The sequence below is a fragment of the Pseudopodoces humilis genome, chromosome 3 (genome assembly GCF_049639895.1).
Source record: "Pseudopodoces humilis isolate 2021_Gansu_Grassland_sample_001 chromosome 3, ASM4963989v1, whole genome shotgun sequence".
Lineage (NCBI taxonomy): Eukaryota > Metazoa > Chordata > Aves > Passeriformes > Paridae > Pseudopodoces > Pseudopodoces humilis.
Genome location: NC_142202.1, coordinates 77,843,924 through 77,864,978, shown reverse-complemented (window position 1 = coordinate 77,864,978; position 21,055 = coordinate 77,843,924). Strand labels below are relative to the sequence as shown.

The 21,055-nt window shown below is 44.5% G+C and overlaps 1 protein-coding gene across 4 annotated transcripts in view; it reads right to left on the bottom strand.

Annotated features, from left to right (window-relative positions):
- BACH2 (BACH transcriptional regulator 2) overlaps window positions 1–21,055 on the bottom strand; it is a 182,351-nt gene that overhangs the window by 11,463 nt on the left and 149,833 nt on the right. For all 4 annotated transcript variants that reach the window (XM_005518210.3, XM_014263728.2, XM_014263729.2 and 1 more), the window contains one exon: window positions 4,179–5,723. In XM_005518210.3, the coding sequence (XP_005518267.1) occupies window positions 4,179–5,723 (1,545 nt within the window). The remainder of the gene's footprint in view (window positions 1–4,178; window positions 5,724–21,055) is intronic.

Genomic DNA, 21,055 nt, shown 5'->3' with positions numbered 1-21,055 from the left:
CATTTTCAAATTTGCAAACCTAGAAAAATCAGGAAAGCTGAGTTTACTGATCACCAGATTCTGGGGAGGTACCACATACCCACAGCAAGTTAAAACCCTCATGTGTACTTTTCTTGGTTGCCCTTCTTTCCACGTAACATTCTTCACTGAGCAGAAACATTAAGCAGTGAGGCAGTCTCAGATTAGGTAATTCAGCGTAATTACAGTAGATTTCTGGTAGAGCAACTTTGATTTACTCCTCTTTTCTGGGGCTTTGACTTGCAGTACTTTGCTAAGCACCAGCAGATGAACTGAGAAAGAGTGTCTGCTTGTCACTTAACATGGACGGGTTTCGACTCTTGCTGAAAGTTATTTACCTACAATATCCTCAAAGGTCTAATTGCATTAGCTTTCCCTTTATTAAAATTTCCTTTGAAAAGTGAGTCACTAACCCAGGCGGGAAATTCTTTTGAAATACAGATGAAAAGACATTGAATGCAATTCTCTAGATAGTAATAGTTCTTGGAAAACTCCACCTCTTACCTCCTCTTACCCTTGTTTATTTTTTTCCTCAGAAAGCTCACTTATCAAATTAGACTGAGCTGAAATGTCTTTTTAACTGGTTTAGTAGTACAATAGCTTTTACAAATTTTCTAGCAGATAAAAACTCTTATGTACTTGCTGAAGAAAAGGAATACCAAGAAAAGTAGGTAGTGCAGAAGTTTCTGCTCCTAAGTAGGTTAACAGATTGACAGACTACTTCCTTCTCAACAATTCATTATGTCAGGGCTTATTGTTTTGTTGTTGCTATTTTAAGCAGGATTGTCAGAACCTGCCTGTAAGCACTGAGCTTTAAGTCTTCTCTCTAGTATTATAGCTTAGCAATTGATTTTTCACAACCCGTGGAGGCCTGAGAGAGCTGAGTGAAAAGAGCAACACAGACTACTAAACATTCCTGTGAAGTCCCAATAGCTCAAGTAACAGCCCTGTTCGTGCAACTCTGTACCATGGGTACACCCAACGTTGCACTTGCTGCTTCTGTCAGGAAGCCTTGACAAAGGGAGATTGTAGAAGAGTCTTGGTGGCTCCAGGAAGCGAAGCAGTAAGCAAGGACATCCTGGAGAAGATTTACCAGTGGTGTTCCAAGGACTTCCACCTCCTCTAACAGTTGTGACTGCCATCTGCACCCCCAATAAAATGGAGGCTTGTCACAAGGTGGGGTCAGCTTCACCCACATGGCATCATGCTGAGCCTTAGCACCCCACTTCTGTCACCAAACAACTTTGGCCATGTGCTCCCGAATGGCATCTGTCTGTGGGAAAGCTGAATGCCTGAAAAAAGCAGAGAGAAGCCTTTCACTGACTTCTCACACAGCAAATGATGTTTTTTGACATTAATTCTGGCAGTGACAGCACTCTGGGAGCCAAATTAAGACCAACTAGGTCCAAATTCCAGGGGAACTGAGCAGCCCTGTGAGATAACTGACGGTCAGAGTCCACCAGGCTTATTCGCGTCAGGCCATCCCACCCCAATGAAGAGCAGGAGAACCAGCGTGGCCACTCTCCAGAAGGGCAAGCATGTCACCCCCAGATATCTTATCAGGTGCTTTTTAAATAGAAGCCCAGAAAATACTGTGTGTTCTGATATGGAGGGGGAAAGGGACCCGTCTGTGAGGTCAGCAGGACAGGAAGGGCAAAGTGACTATTTCAGGAATGGAGAAAGATTCCCATGCAGCTTGCAGGGAGGTGAAGAACAGAAAGCTGTCCATTTCAGGCAGCTGTGAGTCTCTCCTGCTGTTTTAATCACAGCCAAACTGCTAAAAGTAGGTAGAGCAACTTATACAAGAACTTCCTGCTGCTGTTACATATTTTCTACTGTCCGATTTAAGATACCCTTTACTGAGGTTTCCACAGCAGCAGATCTTGCAGGATTGCAGTATACACACCCCAAGTCACTGTATTAATACAGTATTTAATGAGGCTGCAAAGTCTGTTCTTGTATTGGTAATAACCTTCAAAAGATCAATTTTAAACAAAATCTCTACCAAAGCACTGGTGTGATCTGTTTACCCTTGGCTTGTTCAGTTGCACTAGTGCAGTGCAACCTCACGAAGCATTAATTTCCATCAAATTTTTACTGCCTAGCAGTCTTAATCAAAATACCGTGGGTTTAAAAAAAAAAAAAAAAAAAAAAAGCAGCATTATCAGCAGTCCCAGGGAGAAAACTTGCTCAGCACAGTTCAGAAAATCTTCCCAAGAGGAAACCAGTAGCAAAACCAGGAGTGGAGCAAACCTTTCCTAGCACTGTCTCAGAGCCAGATGCCTGACTGCCAGCACATCCGGACAGCCTCCTATAGCTGCCTGTTTGCTCCTTGCGTGTCCCTCTTCTCATCCATGGTCTCCTGCACATATTCACAAGCCTTTTTTCTAGGAAACCACCACCAGTCCCCTGTAACCTTCTAATTTCACTCTTCCAGGTTCATTTTTGCTGCAGCATATTTCCACACAATTAGGTAATTATGACAGCTAATTAATTATCAAACCTCAAAAGGCTAACCTCCACCCTCTGCGCTGCCTCATGCTGAGCAAGCAGCACACACGGGGGAAATGGATGGTCACCGGTCCCTGCTGCCCTCTGCCCCTTGCAAAGGCAGGACTTCACTGAGTAACCCACTACACAGAGCTGCTAAAAAACTCAGCTAAACAGAGCTGCTGTAGGCTTCCCAAATGAGATCTCCTGCACAGTATCCCGGACAGCCTCCCAAAGAGACTCCTCTCCCTTCTGCATTGTCCCCTACTTACAAAATGAGGACGAAGAAGAACTGTCCTCTCAGAATCCCTGATCCAGGGTGACCAGGGATAAGGACACCAGAGGCTCCCCAGGCTCTTCAGCCTTTTCTTAAAGCTAAACAGCCAACTAAAGGAAACACCCACATCTGTCTGAAAAATAAAGCTTGGGACGTAGTTGGAATAAAGACTGAGGGATAGAATAAAGTTCACTCTTTTCATCCCCACTCCCTAAGTAAGTCCACATGGTTCTGAACTGGGTGCTCTTAGCACATGAACCCCCCAAAGTTGCATTTGTTGGTCCCCACAATGAAGCACAAGCTCTCAGTGGAGTTTCTCAGCTTTACTAGAGGAACCTAATACGTGATTTCACCCAGATGTTCTTTAGGTAATGCAGCTTTCTAATGAAACTGTGAATGAACATACAGCCTCTTCCACTTTCTGGGCTCTACAACACATCTCCTTGATTTAAGTCTGTCCACCAACCAGTGACTTCACACAGACAGTTTATTCAGTCATGGTTAGCCAGTTATCACTGCAGCATCTTCAGCTGGCCCATCTCTAGTTTTAGAGAGGGCCCCTCTTTCTCCTACCTCTCTTGGGAGAACTATATGGAAATTGATGGCTTGCTCTTCAGCCCCAGATCATTCTCTTGCCATTCCTTTAACAATCCTGGAAAATTAAAGGAAAACTTCTCTCTGAAACCATTTGTGTCATGGCTGCTAGAGCTCGCCACCAAACAAAATGTCACAGGCAGGGAACATGATCTCAAGTTGTCACATGATAGAGGCAAAACCCAGTACCTGAACACACACACACACACACACACACACACACACACACACACACACACACGAGTGCATGCAAAGATGACTTGAATGCCATTCCCACAGCACAGGGTGGCCAGCTATGCAATTGTTTGAGTAATTTCACACCTCTGCTGGCAACATGCAGTCTGGTTCTTCAAGCAGGCTGCCTGACCCTTGGTGTCAGGAAAGGCACAGCTTGAGGTTGCTCAAACACACCCACAGGAATATAAAGTGGAGCTGGAACCACCTCAGTAAATTAAGAATAAGGGGCAGTGCTTTGTGCCATGGAAGTGGGTGAGGGAGGGAGGAAGACAGGACACTGCTGGCAGACTCCTAAGCACATCAATGCACTCTCATCATTCAGCAGTTTGCTGTTTTCCCATACCCAAATTCTTAGAAGTGCTGAACACCTCGGAGGTCAAGCAGACCTCTTAATGTGAAGTCAACCATGTGTACTCAGCTGATCAGGGAATAACCAGAAGTTAACCCTTTGTCTCTATAAACAAAGAAAGTGCTGGGGAAATGCAAAGTCATTTGAGAGAATCAAGGAGTGATTAACTGGGTCATAACAACTGGGATACATGTACTTATCTTAAATCCCTACCTCATGTCCTCTGTCTTGCACAGGACATGATTCACTGTCTGCTTCAGAGAATGACCCAGACTCATCGCTGGAGTTTGTTCCATAGGATGGCTCACATTTAATCTGGGCTCGGACCGGGTTGTACAATCCATCCCCCACCACGCCGGGCTCCTGGTGCTCGGGCGCCAGGAATCGGGGGCCTTGGGAGCAAGGGGAAGAGGAGAGCTCGCAAAGACGCAGGCTGCAGGGAGAGCCGCCGCTGCCGTCCTCTGCGTACGAGTAGGAAGAGCACGAGCTGGAGGTCCTGGTTCTGGTTTCCAGAGGAGGAGAGCGAGGGCAAACTTTAATTGGCACCGGACAGCTGGTGTTCGGCCGCATCCTTCCCGGCAAGTGATCAGCTGTCAGTCCGCTGTGCGAATAGGTCTGAGAGCTGGGGAGAGACTGGCTACTGCCAGCCCACAGACCCTTTGGCACAGTCTCAGTGAAGTCTTTGTCCAAGCTGCTCACACCAGAATACGAATGCACCGAAGTGTTTACTTGGTCACAAGCATTTGAAGAGAATATAACACTCCTCCTGTCCAGTTCCCCTTCTTGCTTACAGAGAGTTTCAAAGCCGGGCCCCCTGAGTGGTGATCCCACTGTGAAGTTGGAAGCATCCTTCTGCATGGCATGGGACTGTCCATAGTTCCCTGTGAAAGGGACATAATCAGTTTTGTGGTCACCCTGAGTTGTCCCTTTTTCAAAAGGGCATGCTGGACTCCTGCCAAAGTGCTGTTGGGAAGTGCTGGGGAAGCCAACCAAATCTATGCTTTTTGTTCTGTTGAAGAAAGACCGCAAGCAAGAAGGAGAAGACCCGCTTTTTGGCCTGTCAACACAAGTGGGGCTTGGCTGTTTCCTGTCCATTTCAACATCCCCTTCTTTATCCCTGATGTCAGGTTCATCTCCAGACAGGCAAAGTGTGATGCTTTCTTCATCGTTCTCTTCATTCTGAGGCTCACTTTTTATCTGCCCCATAGCAAGTCCTGATTTGAGGCCATTTCCAGAGCTCTCTTCACTGAATGTGCTTGCAAAACCTGAGGTACTGATGTGTGATGTGTTGTAGACATTCTTGGTACAAGCAAGCTGGTATTTCTTGTATCTGGGGTACCGTGTTACTGCATCTTTATCCAAATTGTCCTTGCTATCTCTCAGCATGTCAGAGTCAGGCAGCATCCCTTCGCCTTTGTCTGCTCCAGCAACAGTGGTTTCAAAATTGAAGGGTTCTTGGTGCATCCTCTCCCTTGGGCAAGATATTTTTGACGTCTCCGATTCCATTGTCTCCTCCTCATCTCCATCGGAGTTCTCCTCATCGTGCATGCGCTGACAGGTGGTATCTTTTTTGCACAGGAACAGGCCATCTTCGTTGTTCAGCAGTTGTGTCTGAAGGAAGCTGAAGCAGGAGTCCTCCAGGTTGTGCATGCGCAGGAACTCAGCGCAGTGGATGACCTCCTGGATGTTTTCTCTGCTGAGTAACAGCTTAGCAGTGTAGGCGAACTGTAACAATGGACCAAATCCCCTGACAGTGACCTGCAAAAAGAGAGAGGGGAAATTGCCAGCGTTACCATCAGCTCTTGCTACCACCCCAAGTCCTTCATCATGGGGTTAGATAAACTAACAGATCTGACATTCAGGATTAAATGCTGCACAGCACCAGGTGTTCTTCTCTCACACCAGCAAGGATGCTACATCCAGGAACAAGCACTGCTCCCTTTATGTTGCTCCTGTACCTCATTGTACAGATTGAACCGAGAACTATTTTTCCCAAGTATCTTGAAGCCCTATGAACTAAGTCTCTGCCCTAATAAAAGACTGACAAAACTAGCCTGGACACTGCTAAGTCTTACATGGATTTAATTTTAACTGTGCTACAGCACCCAACCATGAAAGCACCAATTAAATTTCGATTCTTCTGCTCTGATGGAAGGTCCAATGAACAGTGGTTTCAAGCTTAAGATCCCTCTTAAATCCAAAAAGTGTTTTGGGAAGGAAACACTTAGTATTACAGCAAAATTCAACTGAAAACATATTTCTGCCTCTTTCAAAAGCAAACAATTTCCTTTTTTTCTTCTCAATTCTTTTTTGCAAGCCATTGCTGAATACATAATAGGTAAGTACAGACTGTGTAACTTTCCTCCATCCCATGGAGAGTATTCCCCTCATACTGTTCCTGATTTTAGTGAGCCTGAGGTACAGCTAACAGAAAATAAATTAATATTTATAGTTCAAATGATAGAAATTATTCTGAGTCCCACCTCAATACTTAATTTCCCACCATTTTCTTTGTAGAAAGAGTAAAAACTGTTTCCAGGAGAGTGATCTCCAGTCAGCTGTTCCAGGTCTGACTTATACACTGCTACTCATCTTGTTTTCTTTCCATACCATCTATGTTTTACATTAATATACCATATATTTAAAAATACACACTTCCCCCCCCCCCATTTTTTTACAGTTGTATCTTTACATACAGCTATCAAATAAGTTGCTAAGCCACACAGCAAACAACAGGTAACATCTATTTATGACAAAAACACTTTGACTGCTACTAACTTCTGTTAAATTTTTTTCTCCCAGTGGGTATGAAACAAAGGGACTGGAAAAATTATTCTTAATGAAGCAGCAGGAGGCTGCTTCAGAACCACAACTAACCATCAAGGATCAAGGTTTCTGCACAAGATAATTCAGTGGTTTGGCCACAACGATGAGATTTGGAAGACCACAACTCAATTTCCCATTGCACCAACCACCTACTACATGACCCTGGTAAGTCCCTTCAGTCTCAGTTCACTGAGACACCTTGCCTTTCTTGCAAGTAGCACTCATTTATCTGAGTTCCCTGTGTTCTGCATACCAGGCAAAGGCCTCTAGATTGGATTCAGCACAGCAAACACCTGCATGCCTGTGTGAGGTTGGGATGCACAGCCTGAAACCCCCTTCTGGATGCAGATATCCCTGCTAGGCATCCCCAGCTCTGTTTCTTCTTCTAAAACAAACAAGAAGAGGAAGCACTGCGGTCTGCTCTTTTTTTTTTTTTTTTTTTGTGAAATAGCCTAAAGACAGAAGGGGAACCTAGAAAGTAGGAGACCAAGTTCCTTCCCCAGGCTGTGAGAATTGCAACTCTCATTTCCCAGCTCCTCAGAAGGGTATATTTGGGATGGTATGGGATACCCTGAAGGTGAGTTGCTTTTTACTATTCTTCCAACTGAATTAATGCCACTGAGCAAAGAAGCTGCTCAAAAGGCTGGTAAGCCATCAGGCCATGAATTTCCAAAGGTCTAATTTGTGACTGGAGTGTATCTGAGTGAATAATTTGGTTCATCTCAATGAAAAGCCTATAAAGCCCTATACTGCCTCAGGACCAGTGGTAGAGTTCCCAGATTTTTATAGAAAATCCTGACTTCCAGAAACAAGCCCTTGTTATTCATAGATCTGTACTTATGATGGCGGATTATGAAGACACCACAAGCGGTGCAGATTTTGATGGGGAGAAAAATATTTTAAAACACCTCTAAAATTGCTCCCAATAGCTATTCCATCCATAGTATTACTGCTCTATCTGCTATTTTAAGAAGCAGTGCATTTTCATGCACGTACTTACACACTCGCACATTCCTGTTTTACAATATGCCTCTGGTACAGAATTGCCAAGATTTACAGCTGGCTATTAAACCAATCTCTGCTTTATCAGTGTTACACTTTCTGCCTATTTGTTAGATTATCAGCTCACTAAAGGCCTATCTGCATTTTATCTATGCAGCATGATTAACAAAATTGCTCGGGAACTTAATGAGCTACTCGCAGGCTGATGGTAAGATCTTCAGTGGGGGGGCTTACATATTGCTGCATATCCTGTAAGCTCGGCAGCAGCGTAGGTCTGCAGGGACTCTGGAGCACAAACACAGCTCTCCTGGCAGTGGTGTCACTCGGCCACTAGGTGGAATGGCTGGAAAGCAAATTAAAATAATTTTCTGTGCTGGGCAAGGGTTTCACCTGCCTGCCTGGCGCCCCAGCACAGGCACTCCGCACAGCCTCAGGCTGACTCACACAACCCCACAGCAAGGCTGTCTCCCACGCTGACACAGCCTTTTGCTCTAGGTAAATCACCACGATAACAAACAGCAGCAAGGCAGCTGCTGGAGCTGCTCTGCGCTGGATGTGTCGGAAGCAGAGCATGAGACTGCCGTGGGCTCCCTGTGGTGCCCAGCAGACACCTCATGTGAAGGATGATGAAAACACCGAGCAAATGTGTGCCTTGACTTCCTTTGGAGGTATTACCCAGTGACACAACCATCACTCTCACAATCTTCAGATCCAAAGGGGGTAAGTTTCTTTTCAAGCACCCGGCGCTTGTCATTGCCCTCAGGCAGAAATCTCTCTAGTGCCAATTCTTGAAACTGCACAAACAATAACTTTGGAAACAAACGGGTGCAAAGCTTGCTGCCAAGTGTGAAAGCCAGCGCAAGCTCTGCCGCCTGAAGCTGTCTAAATATTGATTCGGCTCCCATGGCAGGTTCCCTGCCTCGGCCCCACCAGTTTTGGGACTGCTTGCATCTGATGCATTCTGGCAGGAAGGCTGGAATCGAGCCACTGGAGCGTGACTATGAACACCACACATTGGGAAAGAAAAGGCTTTGAATGTACTACCACACAGGCATTTCTCTAGGAAGAGATAAGGACAGTCTTTTAAAATTATTTGATCTGACTGATGCATCCCAGTGAAAAAAGTTAGTGAAAACACGTTGACTTACACTTGCAGAAGGAAAGAGATAATTTCTCTCCTACAACAGTCTTCATTTACATGTGAGAGAGACCTTTGTTGGCTGGGTAAAACCCATGCCAGCAACAATCCCAGGGGTTGTTTTTCTCGACTGAAAATAAGATGTCCAAGAGTTGTTTGCTTTTAAACCTTATTTGCTGTGTAAATTAATGTTTAAGCAGGCAGGTCAGTTTGTGGGAACCTCCACCGGGCACCCTGTCCAAGCTCATATGTCAAGTCACTACTTCCCTGCCTTTCAATCCTTTGCCTTATTCCAATTTCTACCCATTTCTATTGTTTAAATGGAATTGTCTGGCTACTAGAAAACCAGGCAGGGAAAAGGTAAAGCATACATATAAAACAACTGCTCACGCAGAGAGAAAAAGCAAAGATCCTAGCTTCTTGGAGGCTTGATTTCTTTCCTGTATGTTTCAAAGCAGGGTATGAGAGGGCTTCTCCTGTGTACTTGGAGCATGTCAAACAGCCCACCAAGACTAGGATAAAGCACTTTATTTGTCTTGCTTCTGCTCCCAGCTGGTCTTGTATGCATTAAAACCCCTCTAGTGCACAGAGGACACAGGTAGTGCAGCCCTGCCTAAGGTACCTGGCACACCTCCTTGCCCTACAGCAATCCAAGAGACCGAGCCCACGTGCAGCTCCTGCCTCTGCTATGCTGCCACAGGTACACTGAGCTCAGTGTGCAGTAGGGAGGTCTGTGTCAATTCAGCGTTGTGGCAACAAGAAGCCTGACCACTGTCAAGGTGAGAGAAAACAACTTCTCCTGCTCTTTATCTGCCTCTTGTCTTTCAGACTGAGCTAGCCAAGCTGGGGGACATGCTTTGTACGGCCGTGCCCTTGTGAGTGTGTGCTATTGAGGAACAGGCTGGAAACAATGCAATGATATGATCACCATCAAGAGATGTTAATCAGCATTAGTCCTATTGAATTTACCAGCAAAACACAGACAGCATCCCTGCAAAAAATAAGCACGCAAAGTCTATTTTAGTTCAGTTTGACATTGCTTTTCTCCTTACAGAGTCCCGGGGAGTGTGATGGTCCTAATTGATTTAAGTGACCAGACTTCCACTACTTCCTCTGGGAGATCATTGCCAGACTCTACTTAAAACCTCCTTGCAAGGAAATATTTCCCTTATTTTCCTCCATCATCTCTCATTATATTTCCTTGATGCATTCTGGGTAATGCTTTTTCCTTTTGGAGAAATAGTTGTATTGTCATTAGACTCTCTGCCTTCCCTTTTTTGTTGGTCATTAACAAAAAACTGGCTAATTCAAGGAAAAAAATATTGATCACTGTCGGATGGGGTAATAAGAAACTGAGAAGACAGTCAGCAATAAATGCTAGCAAAAGAGGCAGCATTACAGATGCAAATAGAGCATTTTTAGCCAAGCATTCTTCTAGTTCTGGGCCCATACTATTCTAAAATTAGGAGGGTTAGGTCGCTTCCACATTGGGAGCACCATCTTTTTGTAAGGGACATCTAGGTCAGAAATTCTATTTTAAACGTAGCTGTACACACACAGGCACCGTGGGAGACGCAGCAGTGTGGGTGACCTGGCTCTGGCTCCCCGTTGTATCCGTGCCCTCCATGAGGGCTGGTCAGGCATGCCATGGAGGTCTCTGTGCTGCTCTGAACACACGGGACGTGGCCTCAGAGCACACGCGGAGGGCTGACGGATTTCTGCGGATGGGCCGGACGCAGTGTGCGCCGCAGAGTTCATCAGTGCACGCTCATTAGCGAGCTGCCCAGACTTCCAGATGTCTCAAAATCCCAGACAAATAGACAAAATCCTCCAATTCTGCACAGACAGTATTTCTTACAGGGGGGTGGGAGGGAAGGTTATTTCCAAAGGAAACATGGATGTCTGGTAACCCCGCTTGGAATGGCATCTGTATGAAAAGCTGCATCTGGAGCAGGGAAGGTCAACCCCTGCAAAATGCCAGCAAAGTCTGACTTCAATTTAAAGAGGGGAAAAGTGATTAAGGGCAAGAAAAGATCACTGTAAACATGTAGGAATGTAAAACTTGGCAAGGCAGTATCTGAAACGGAGCAAGGGAATGTTTACAGTAATCTGATGCAAACTACCATCAAGAACAGAGAAGAACTGTCTAGTTTGCTATGGGGCGCTATTGGCATTTGCAGAGAAAAGAAATTAAAATGTAGGGTTTTTTTCCCCCAACTCTTAACCTAACAGAGCAATCTTGGAAGGCTTTCCAGGGAAGATGATAGATACTTTATGTCTGAGTACTGCAAAGGAAAATGAACAAAGTGCAACGTTGTTCTGGAGAGCTGGGCTTTAATTTAGAAGACTTTTCCAAAGCTAATTTCTCTGTTAATGAGGGCACGGTGCCAATGATCTGCCAGAAGAGAACAATAAAGTTTAACAGCAAACGCACATGCAATTGTTCCTTTCCAAATAAAGCATACCTGGGGCACATGCAAAGAACAAGCTCACTGGTGGTGGCGTGAGAGGGCAGAGCCCTCTCCTCCCCCTCTAGGGATACAATGAAATCTGCAGAACATTAGTTGCTAAATCCTACAGAACTGGGGGTAATTTAGGTGGTGAGACCTTCAGACCCACTGAGAATGCACAAGTCCTGACAGAGCAGCCCAGGCGCATGTTATTATCTTTACACATTTGAGTAGACTTGTTAAAACTCAACAGGAGCAGTGATAAGTTTGTTGTGAAGCATACAAGCTGCTTTTAGGTTAATAGTTTATATTTTTAGTATTTTGATTTTTAGGTTAAATTCATCATCAGGCACCTAAGAACAGTTAGAAACCCCTCATCTCTAATTTTCAATCACCAATTCAATTAAGCCATTTTGTGGGTAAGGAAGAAAGGAAGATTGAATCAAACCTCACATGCTGAATATCGAATCTCAAATTAAGTATTATTTAAAACAACTGGATAGAAAAATAGCAGAAATGTGTTTCTTGTAGAACTCCAAATGAATCAGTTATTCATGTGTTGTTTCGTAGCAGGTCTACTGTGGTACCTGTTTTACTGGCCTTTCAGCATTGCCACTGCAGTCTAAAAGCATGTGTAGAGCTTTTTAATCCATCTCAGCCCTGACATTGTCTAATATGCCCAAGCATGTAGCCAACAAACCACCAACTTCTCAATCAGCCAGCGGGTTCCCAGCACTAGTTATATAATCAAACACATACTAGAAAAATAGGAGATAAGATTAGTGACAGTTAACTGCTATTTTTTTTTCCCACAGCCTGAAGAAGGTCTCTGGGATTAAATATTAACTCTAATCTTATTTGCTAAAATTAGCACACAGTGTATTCTTCTTCTTCTACAGCCAATTGCAAGTATAGCACAGAAGTTATTTTCAGAGGGTAATCTGATAACCAAAATCAGTCACCAAAGCTGTTATTCCATTAAGAATTAAGAGACTTCCTGGTTATTTACTTGGTTATTTTTACCTGGGATGCTGAAGCCTGTTTTTTTCCTAGCTTGAGCTTATTTGGTTTTGGAAAACTCTCTGAAAGATTTAAGTATATTACTAGGCTCAAACAGGTCAGTCACATGTGCAAAACCAGTGGTGTTAATACAGTTTGTTCCTATATATGCACACAGGCATGTTTTGAAACCATGTTCCTTTTACATAAGGTGGGAACATGCAGGAGGCAGGAAAAAATCAGAAGAGATGATAAACAGCAGAGTACTTCTGTAAGGCAATGCCACACCAGTATTTTACTGCATTTCCCCTCTTTTATTTAACAGCTCTTAAATGTTCTCTCACCAGCAGCTTGCAGATGTATTTCCCTTACTTATTTGCTCATAAGGATGTGGAGCTCCTAAAATGAGTGATCACGCTTTAAAAATTCCACTTGGGTGAGAAGCATCAGATGCTGGTATTTGTATTAGGTAAGCTTTTAAACAACAATGGAATGTACAAGTTGCTGATGGAGAAGACCAACAAAGAGAGGCTTTTGTTTTCACTCTAAAAACATTGTTTAAATTAAGTAGATACCTTGCCAGCCCCAGTTTAACATTCTGCCTCTTCTGATAGTGCATACAGATTTTGTGCGGAAGAGTAACCTGAAGTGCAAGAGACAGTCTGGCCTCTCCCAGACAGCATCACACTGCAGGGGTGGGGAGGCCACCACACACCATCATTGTGCATTCCCTGGGCATGAACGCACACCACGGGAGCAGAGAAACCGGACACACAGCCCCTCTCCTTAGGAGACCCATTACCCAATTATTAATTTCAAAAGTCCCCCTGGAAAATCTGCCACCTGCAAAGCCACACCCTGAGTGGTCTAAGGGGTATCCTGGTGTCTTTCCAGTGCATCCTCCACAACAGCCCATTGAGGCTGTCAGACTGAGAGCTTCAAGATGTTTAACTTCCCTTAGTGGTACTTTTACAGAAGATGGCCCACTGGACAAGCTTGTCCGATTTCCAATTTTGTGCTTTCAAAAGAAAAAAACTCTACAAGTGCTCCCCTCAGCCTTCCCCCCTGGCATCCCAGCTGTTGGCCAAACAACAACTTTACACTAGAAGCCCTGACTGTCTGTGTGAGGCTAGAGGGAAACCAAGTGACTTCTCATTCTCCTCTCTCTGGCATAATGAACACATCCAGGGGCAGCACAAGCACTTCAAACGCCTCCTCCCTCGGCACCCGAAAGGGAAGGAGAGACCAGTATCCCTCAGAGCATTCCAAGGAGGGAGGAGTGACCACAGGAGGTGAGAGGAGGAGGAAGGAGAAGTCATTCATGCTAGACTTGTCTGGAGGATGGGAAGCAATAATCGCAAACCACATCCACTGCTCCGTGAGAAGTGCGTCAGTGCTGACGGCGGGGCAAGTGGCTGGGAATTGATTGCCAAGCGCAAAGATGGTGTAAACAGCCATGGGATCGATGACCATGTTATTGGTTATGTCAGCACTCGACCACACATGACTCACGGGTGGGGTGTAAGAGTTGAGGCACACACATGCTGAGGCTTGTCTGAATCAAATTCACTGTGGCAATGGCCCCAGCTTTGAAGCACCCTCAAAAACCCCGGGCCTTAAGTCTGGGGCCAATAATGTCAGAGGAACCAAAGGGGAAGAGAGAATCAGAAGTTGTCTAGGAAATTAAAAAAAATAACCTAGGGTGTAGTAAAAGTAAAAATAATCTCTGATCCAACTGCAATGCTTATTTTAATCCACAACTTCTAGTTTTATTTCCTCTCAGAGTTACTGAAGCCAAATTGAAATTCTTTCAACCTTTCAAAAGTGAGACTGCTTTCAAATCAAAGAATTTACTTTTGGAAATCATGACAGTATACCCCCACATTTTCAGCGTCTTTGAAAATTCTGCGGAAAAAGCAATTTGTTGAATTTGCCACACCTTTTGGAAAAAACACCATCTATTGAGAAGGAAGCTAGAAATCATAGGCATAAGCCTCAGTACTTTGCTGAGGACACATCTCAGTGCAGGAAACAGCAAAGATCAATGAATATACTTGGAAAACTGAAAGGCTACAGGACAGGAAGATACAGTGCTCTTCCATAGCAGGGATGAACTGCCTGCATCACATCTACTCTAAACATTGGTCACTGCCAGATGTACCCATTGGGCAGCCCTAGGTTTTACCATTCACAGCAGTCTTCTCAGCAAAAGGGACATTTGCCTGCATGGCTGCTCCTTTGGGCCACAGAGAAACTTAGGCATGAGAAGCTGGAAAGCTCAGGGAGGCAGGTCTGTGCTGCACCTCCCTCTGCCACCTCACAGCAGCACAACACCTTTGGCAAAACAGCTCTTGGACTGGAGGGGGAAACTTCTTAAACCCCTGCAAGCAAACCTGCCACATGATACCTGCCAGAGCCCTTATTGTAAAATCTCACTCTGTAACCTCTTCTGAAGTCAAACACCATTTTATTCTTTTCTTCCTAACTAATTCCACGGCTTGGGGTATGTTGTTGATGTCAGAGGTTGTCCATGGCATAACAAGAACACAGAAAATTCCAATGGCCAAAAGAGTACTTGAGGCAAGCCTAGGTGAAAAAGACTTTGGGAGGATAACTTTGGGGCTGGTAAGGTGAGACTCTGAGTGAAGGTGTTAAAAAGAAAATTGGAGATGAGGATGTTTCAAAGAACCATCCCTCTAAAGGGACAGCATGGCCACAATGCTACACAATCAACAAAGCACACATAAAAACCAGTGGCACTAATTAGCAGTTTAAACACTCAGGCATGAACTGGAAGAGAAAGCAAAGGGAAATATGGCTGTGATACCTGGCTGTTTCAAATACTTTTGTGTTTTCCAGTGCAATGTGCATCTTAAGAAACCTGGAACACAGGAACGAAGTATGACACAAGTAGGTGGCTCAGCAAAAATACTGCCTTCCCTCCCTCCCTGGGTGCCTGTACAAGCCATACTGAAACCAGTGGGGAAGAAACAAGCATAAATGAACAGATTTTAACTGAAAAGCATCATCAGAATTAAAGTGCAACTGTAATTTAAAATTAAAATTAGTCCCACATTTTTGCAAAAGGAAAATTAAACTGACCCCGAGATTAAAAAAGAAAGAAAAACAAGAGAAAGTGTTAGCAGTAAGGGGGGGTGAGGAAGGAGTGGGAAAGCTTTCACAGAATATAAATTGTGAGAGAGGAGTCTGTGAAAGATCTGTTTAAGTGCATAACATGAGCCAAAGTGGGTAGAAAAAGGAAAAACAAAAGCAGTTTCAGAACTTTTAGAATAAAGAAAGAATCCTAGAAGCCTCCAAATTACATTAGGAAATATCAAAATAGGCAGAAAATGAAGATATGTGTAGAAATTTGCTAATTCAGAGGGTGCTTAGAGGAGTGGTTCAGAGTTTCTGAAGCTGTAATTGATATACAAGTAAGCACAACAACACTGAAAAATTACCAAGACTTGTAAATTCACCAGTACTCCTCTTTCCCAGGCATGGCAGAACGTATTTATGCACATGAACTATGTAATAGTGTATTAAATACACAGTGTATTAGACACATGGTAATTATAAAAACAAGGAGAACTTCACAGCAAGCCACCTCACTACAGGCCCTACTATTACACTCCAAGCAGTGTAGGAGAGGAAGAAGCAGGCTCTGTCAGATATGATTAAAAAAACCACCAGGCTGCACTCTGAGGAAGAGCACTAACTCAGAAGACAAAGGAGCTGGAGGAGAAGCAGGCTCAAGAGACGGGGCTGGGTAACATCCGAAGCAGCTCACGGATGCTCTGCCATGGTTTCCACGGGGCTGACGACACCCATGCTTCTGGCACTGCCTGTCACCGTGTGCTGGTGTGGCACAGCAGATAAAATCACTGGCATCCTGACACTGGGGCAGCAGACGGTGCTGCCCAGCAAATACCGTAACATTTCAAATCCAGAGACGCTCTTGCTGGGCTGCGGATGAAAATGAACGTAAAAGGCTTTACTACAGGACTTCATGAGGCAACCATTTACCTCATTGCTTAAAAGCAATTACAGCAATTAACTGGTAGGCTGAAATCCTGAAAAAGTGACCCAGCTTCCTGCAAGCATCTTATTTTTAAAAGAAAACCTGACAAATGCTGCATTTGTTCCAGTTTTCCTTCTCCTCCCTTGCCTTGCCATTTAATTTCCGGTATTTGGATGTGCAATTCTTCTGCCATCACCTTGTTTTTGTTCTGGCATGGCTACAACAGATCTGAGGATTACGGTGGCTTTTGTTCCACTGCCTGGTGTTCACATTTCATCAATGACGTCTGCTCAGCTCAGCAATGCAGGTTTGCAAGGAGAAGCAGCCACTGCTGAGCTGGCAAAGTTGGTTCCCTCCCATCCTCCACAAGGAGCAGTTAACTCTTCTCTCGGTGGCCCGAAAGGTTAACTAGGCTCCATAAATCCCACCAGAAAAAATTGTAGGCATTCCCCTTCTTGCTGAGATTTCATGTCTGCTATGAGTAAAAGGTAAATGGCTCTTTTAGTCCCTAAAGGTGTGCAGGCTTAGCAGGAGCAACCCACTGTTAAGAGGTCAAAGGAAGGGAAAGATGGGAAGGTTGGACAACAGCATCCCAGTGCAGCCATGACCTTGTGTCCAGCTCTGGGCTGTTCCCAAGGAAATTACTTTCCCCTTTCTGCTTCATACATGATATTTTTAAGATCTACCCAGAAACTGAGGGGTAGAAAGTGCCATGTACACTAGAAGCCTCAGAAAGACTCTCCACATAGAAAAATTATGGCATTTCCATCTTGACTTCCTCAGAGGGTAGGTGGGACTTTACAGCTATTTGTGTGTGTGTGTGTGTGTGTGTGTGTGTGTGACTACATATGCTCACGTGCACCCACGCATGCTAGTGTGAGAAAGAGACTAGATAATGTGAACGTGTGTGAAAGGGATTGAATTAGCCCCATCTGCTCCGATAAGATCGTTTTTTTTCCTTGGATTTCTATTACCATCGTATCATTGCCACACTGGAGAGATTCTAAAAGGCTACAGCTCTGGCAGCCAGCATCATTACAGCTGCTCAGATTATTAACAGCATAAATAAACTCTCGGAGACACTACTAAGAAAATATTAACTACAATTATCACTGTCTGATAAAATAACGAACAGCAAAGTGTTACTCCGCTGCCTCAGTCACCAGTGCGTATTTATGTGTGCTGTGAGCAATGAGAACCAGTTTATGTGCATACTGAAGCACTCTGGAATTGGTTCTTTCTACTTTATTTTGTTCTACTTATATTTTTCTCAGATCAAGCAACACAGGCTGAAGCTCTGTATTCACAGAATTCAGTGTACCCCGCCTCCTTTCCTGCTGTATATAATCCCATTAATTCCAAGAGAACAGAAAGCCATGCCTGTAGCCATGCACACATCTCTTGGAGGAGGGAGATGGGCAGTGTGCAAGCTACCAGCAGCAACGCTAAAACCTCTTGATGGATTTTTACTCTTGGCCCTTGCTGGCTTTTTCCCCTAGATGAGGTGCAAGGGCTCACACAATGTCAATGCTGCATTTGCTGCTTGGATACTCCTTGCCTTCATCTTTTCCACTGGCCTGCACCACTTTAGCTTTGTAAGCTTGTTTTTCCTCTGTATTCTCAGTGACACTCTTGAATCCTGTTCTTTCTTGAGTGCACTGGGGAGATCTGGCTTGGTTTCTGATTAATAGAAATTATTAATTCCCTGCAAGCACTGGGGAAAAAAGTTCTTAATCGCATAGAGAGCAGGACATGGGAGCAGGAGCCTCTCATGCCACACTGGAAGGCTGGGCTCCAGCCCCAGCAATACCCTCCTTAGCAGTCATCTCATCTTCTTCACTGCCTGCTGTTTGTTGGAGCTCACCACAAACAGGAGAAAGAAGCAGCTTGGTCCTGAAACCAACTGTAACCAGGGCAGACACGGTGCTGCAGCTCCAGCCCAGGCAGGTGGCTCTCACAGCCCCAGGGCAGGAGAGGTTGCCCTCCCCCGAGTGGGACCCTGTGGGGCAGTGCCCATCCTGCCCTCCAACACCTTCCAACCTTCCATGTCTTCTCAGGAAAGAAGGGTGATGGTGGCAGGGTGACACAGGAAGAACAGGCACACACTGGGACCTTTCTGCCTGAGCATGGGAGGCTGGTCCAGGGTGAGAGCTTCTGTCAGACCCCTGGGGAAAGGGCCACATCCCTGCCAGGTATGAAGGAAAATTAGAAAGATGCTGAAGAGAGCAGCTGCAACTAAATACAGCCAGAAAGGAAGGCAAAATCACAATGTTGAGTGAGAGAAAAGAGAAGGGGGCATTTTCTAAAACAGCTTCCCTCAATCTAAGCCAAAAAAATCATGCACTGTACCTTTAGTGTTTTTAACCCACTGCTTTTTTTGAATGTTTCTGCAGCATCTCATGCTCCCTGCCTGGTCTCCTTTTCTCCTCTGCAAGCCTTTTGTTCCACCAACCTCCACTCCAGTGCTTCCTCCTAGCTTCCAGCGGCCACAGCAGGACCACATTTCCATTTGTGCACCCTAAGGCTCTCCTTGCCTGCATTGGTATGACAGTGACAGATGAAGAAAAGTGGGGTGCAGAGGCAGGAGGAAATATCATCTTCAAGTGTACCCCTCTGTCAGCTGTGAGGGAGGGACAGCAAGGAGGAGTTGACCTTCTCCCTCCTTAGAAATCACTGTGAGAATGAACCTCTGCTCCTCCTTCTTCCTGGGAGGGGAAGAGTTGAGCCACAACCCTCCTCACTGTTTTCCCTCCAGCATCCTCCCTCTTCTCAGTAATTGGCCTCTTCTGGCCACCGAAGCAGGTTAGCTGTGGCTTGCCCTGAATAAGTGACCTACATTAAATTTTCCTCTGTAATTAAAGTTGTTTTCTGAAGTTGTTTTCTGAAACAATTTATAAGAACTTTGGGAAAGAAAACAATGTATTGTTCCATATACATTTTCAAATAAAACTGTTCTCATCAAATGAACATGAAATGAACTTTGTCCCCCAAAAAGCCTCCATGGAAGGTAAAACACAGAGAATAGTGAAGGATTTGTTGAAGAAGAACAGAAGTTCATTTTAAATCAGTGTACCATGTACAAATGCTGTCTTACAAATAGGATTATTTAATTTAAACCTTAGATCTGTCAAGTTCCATTACTTCAAATGGAGCCTGTCATTTTTTGACTTCATTATAAATCAGGATTATATTACAATTTATGTTAGGTAAAGTCTCCGCTTCCACAGGAGATGGTGAAAAAAGAATTACACAGCAGTCAGTAAATAGAGCAAAGTCACCGCACTGTTCTTGAAAGGCAAAAAGTCATCTTGCTAAATGAGGGTCCGAGCTGTCCTGTACCAAGACTGTTTCTAATAAATAAAAGACCTCTGGGAAAAGTGCTGAGCATACGCTGGATCTATTTTCAGCTTGCATCAGCAGCTGCTGCCCCTGGGATCGTATCTTTGCTCATACCCTACACCATATGTAATCACTCCAGCGCTGCAACCAGTAAGATAATGAAAGAGCATGGCATAAATCTATACTTGAGTGGAATGCTAAATGAGAAAAATAATACAAAAAAGGGGGAAATAAACCACATTTTCAAGTCATTAGGAAGAAAGACTTTGACATATGAAGTGTTGCAACCATTAATAGCACTTATCATATAGAGTGGAGACAAAGAGACAAATTAATCAAACTGACAGAACTGGGACATTTTATGCTAATGCAGGCTCCTGGGTTTTCGTTTGTATTCCTCTGTGTCTGGAAAACTGATACCATTACAGGGCAGGAAATTGCATGAATAACATGCAACAGATCATAAAAATTCGCACACCAAGTGCAGAAACACTGCCAAAAGCACTGTAAAAACAAGGCTAGAGACCTCAACAGAGGAGCTCCCAACAGCTAATGAATGCAAATAAGTACAGGAATATTTCCCATCCATGCATAACAATGAGACATAGGCTGTGACTCCGGAGTATCCAATAGTGTAGGTATAATAAAGCCTGGAGAGCAAACATGCAGATAGCTGGGGGGAACTGCTGGCCAAGCCAGGGTCTGAATGTGTTTGCAGTGTTGCAGCCAGCAGTTTAAAGCCACTGGGGAACTGGCACAGCCAAATGTCACCTCTGTCTGTAAGTATTGCTATGTTAGATTTAATTTAATGCTTCAGGTACAAGAGACAGGGAAGGAGGATGTAAGAGGAAGCAGAACAGTCACAAAACAGCATATAATCACACAAACCAAAAATCCCCCTGCCCCTGTGCAAATGCACTGTACACTGAAAAACCTCCACAGATAGACATTTAAAACATTAGTTTGGGAAATACAGAACGTGCTTGCTGTCCAAAGTCACAGCCATGTTGTAAGAGGCAGGAAATGGTAAGAACTACAGGAACGCTGGGCAGGGCATGGTGTAATGTAGGATCTTGCCAAGGTTCCTTCATTTGCTGTAGAGGCTTGTCAAGGACCTTTAAAAACCCCTGGCAAAACAGAGCACTGCTGAGGTGCAGAGAACTCATCAGCCATACAAACTCCAAGGGACAAATGCTTTCACTTGACAGGCAGCCATGGCATTTCTCATTGTTGTTTTCTAAAAAAGTGATATTTCCCCCTTGTAGGGGTTTGTGCTACCTCACAAATGTAAAGCAAGGAACAACTCTGAGGAGTA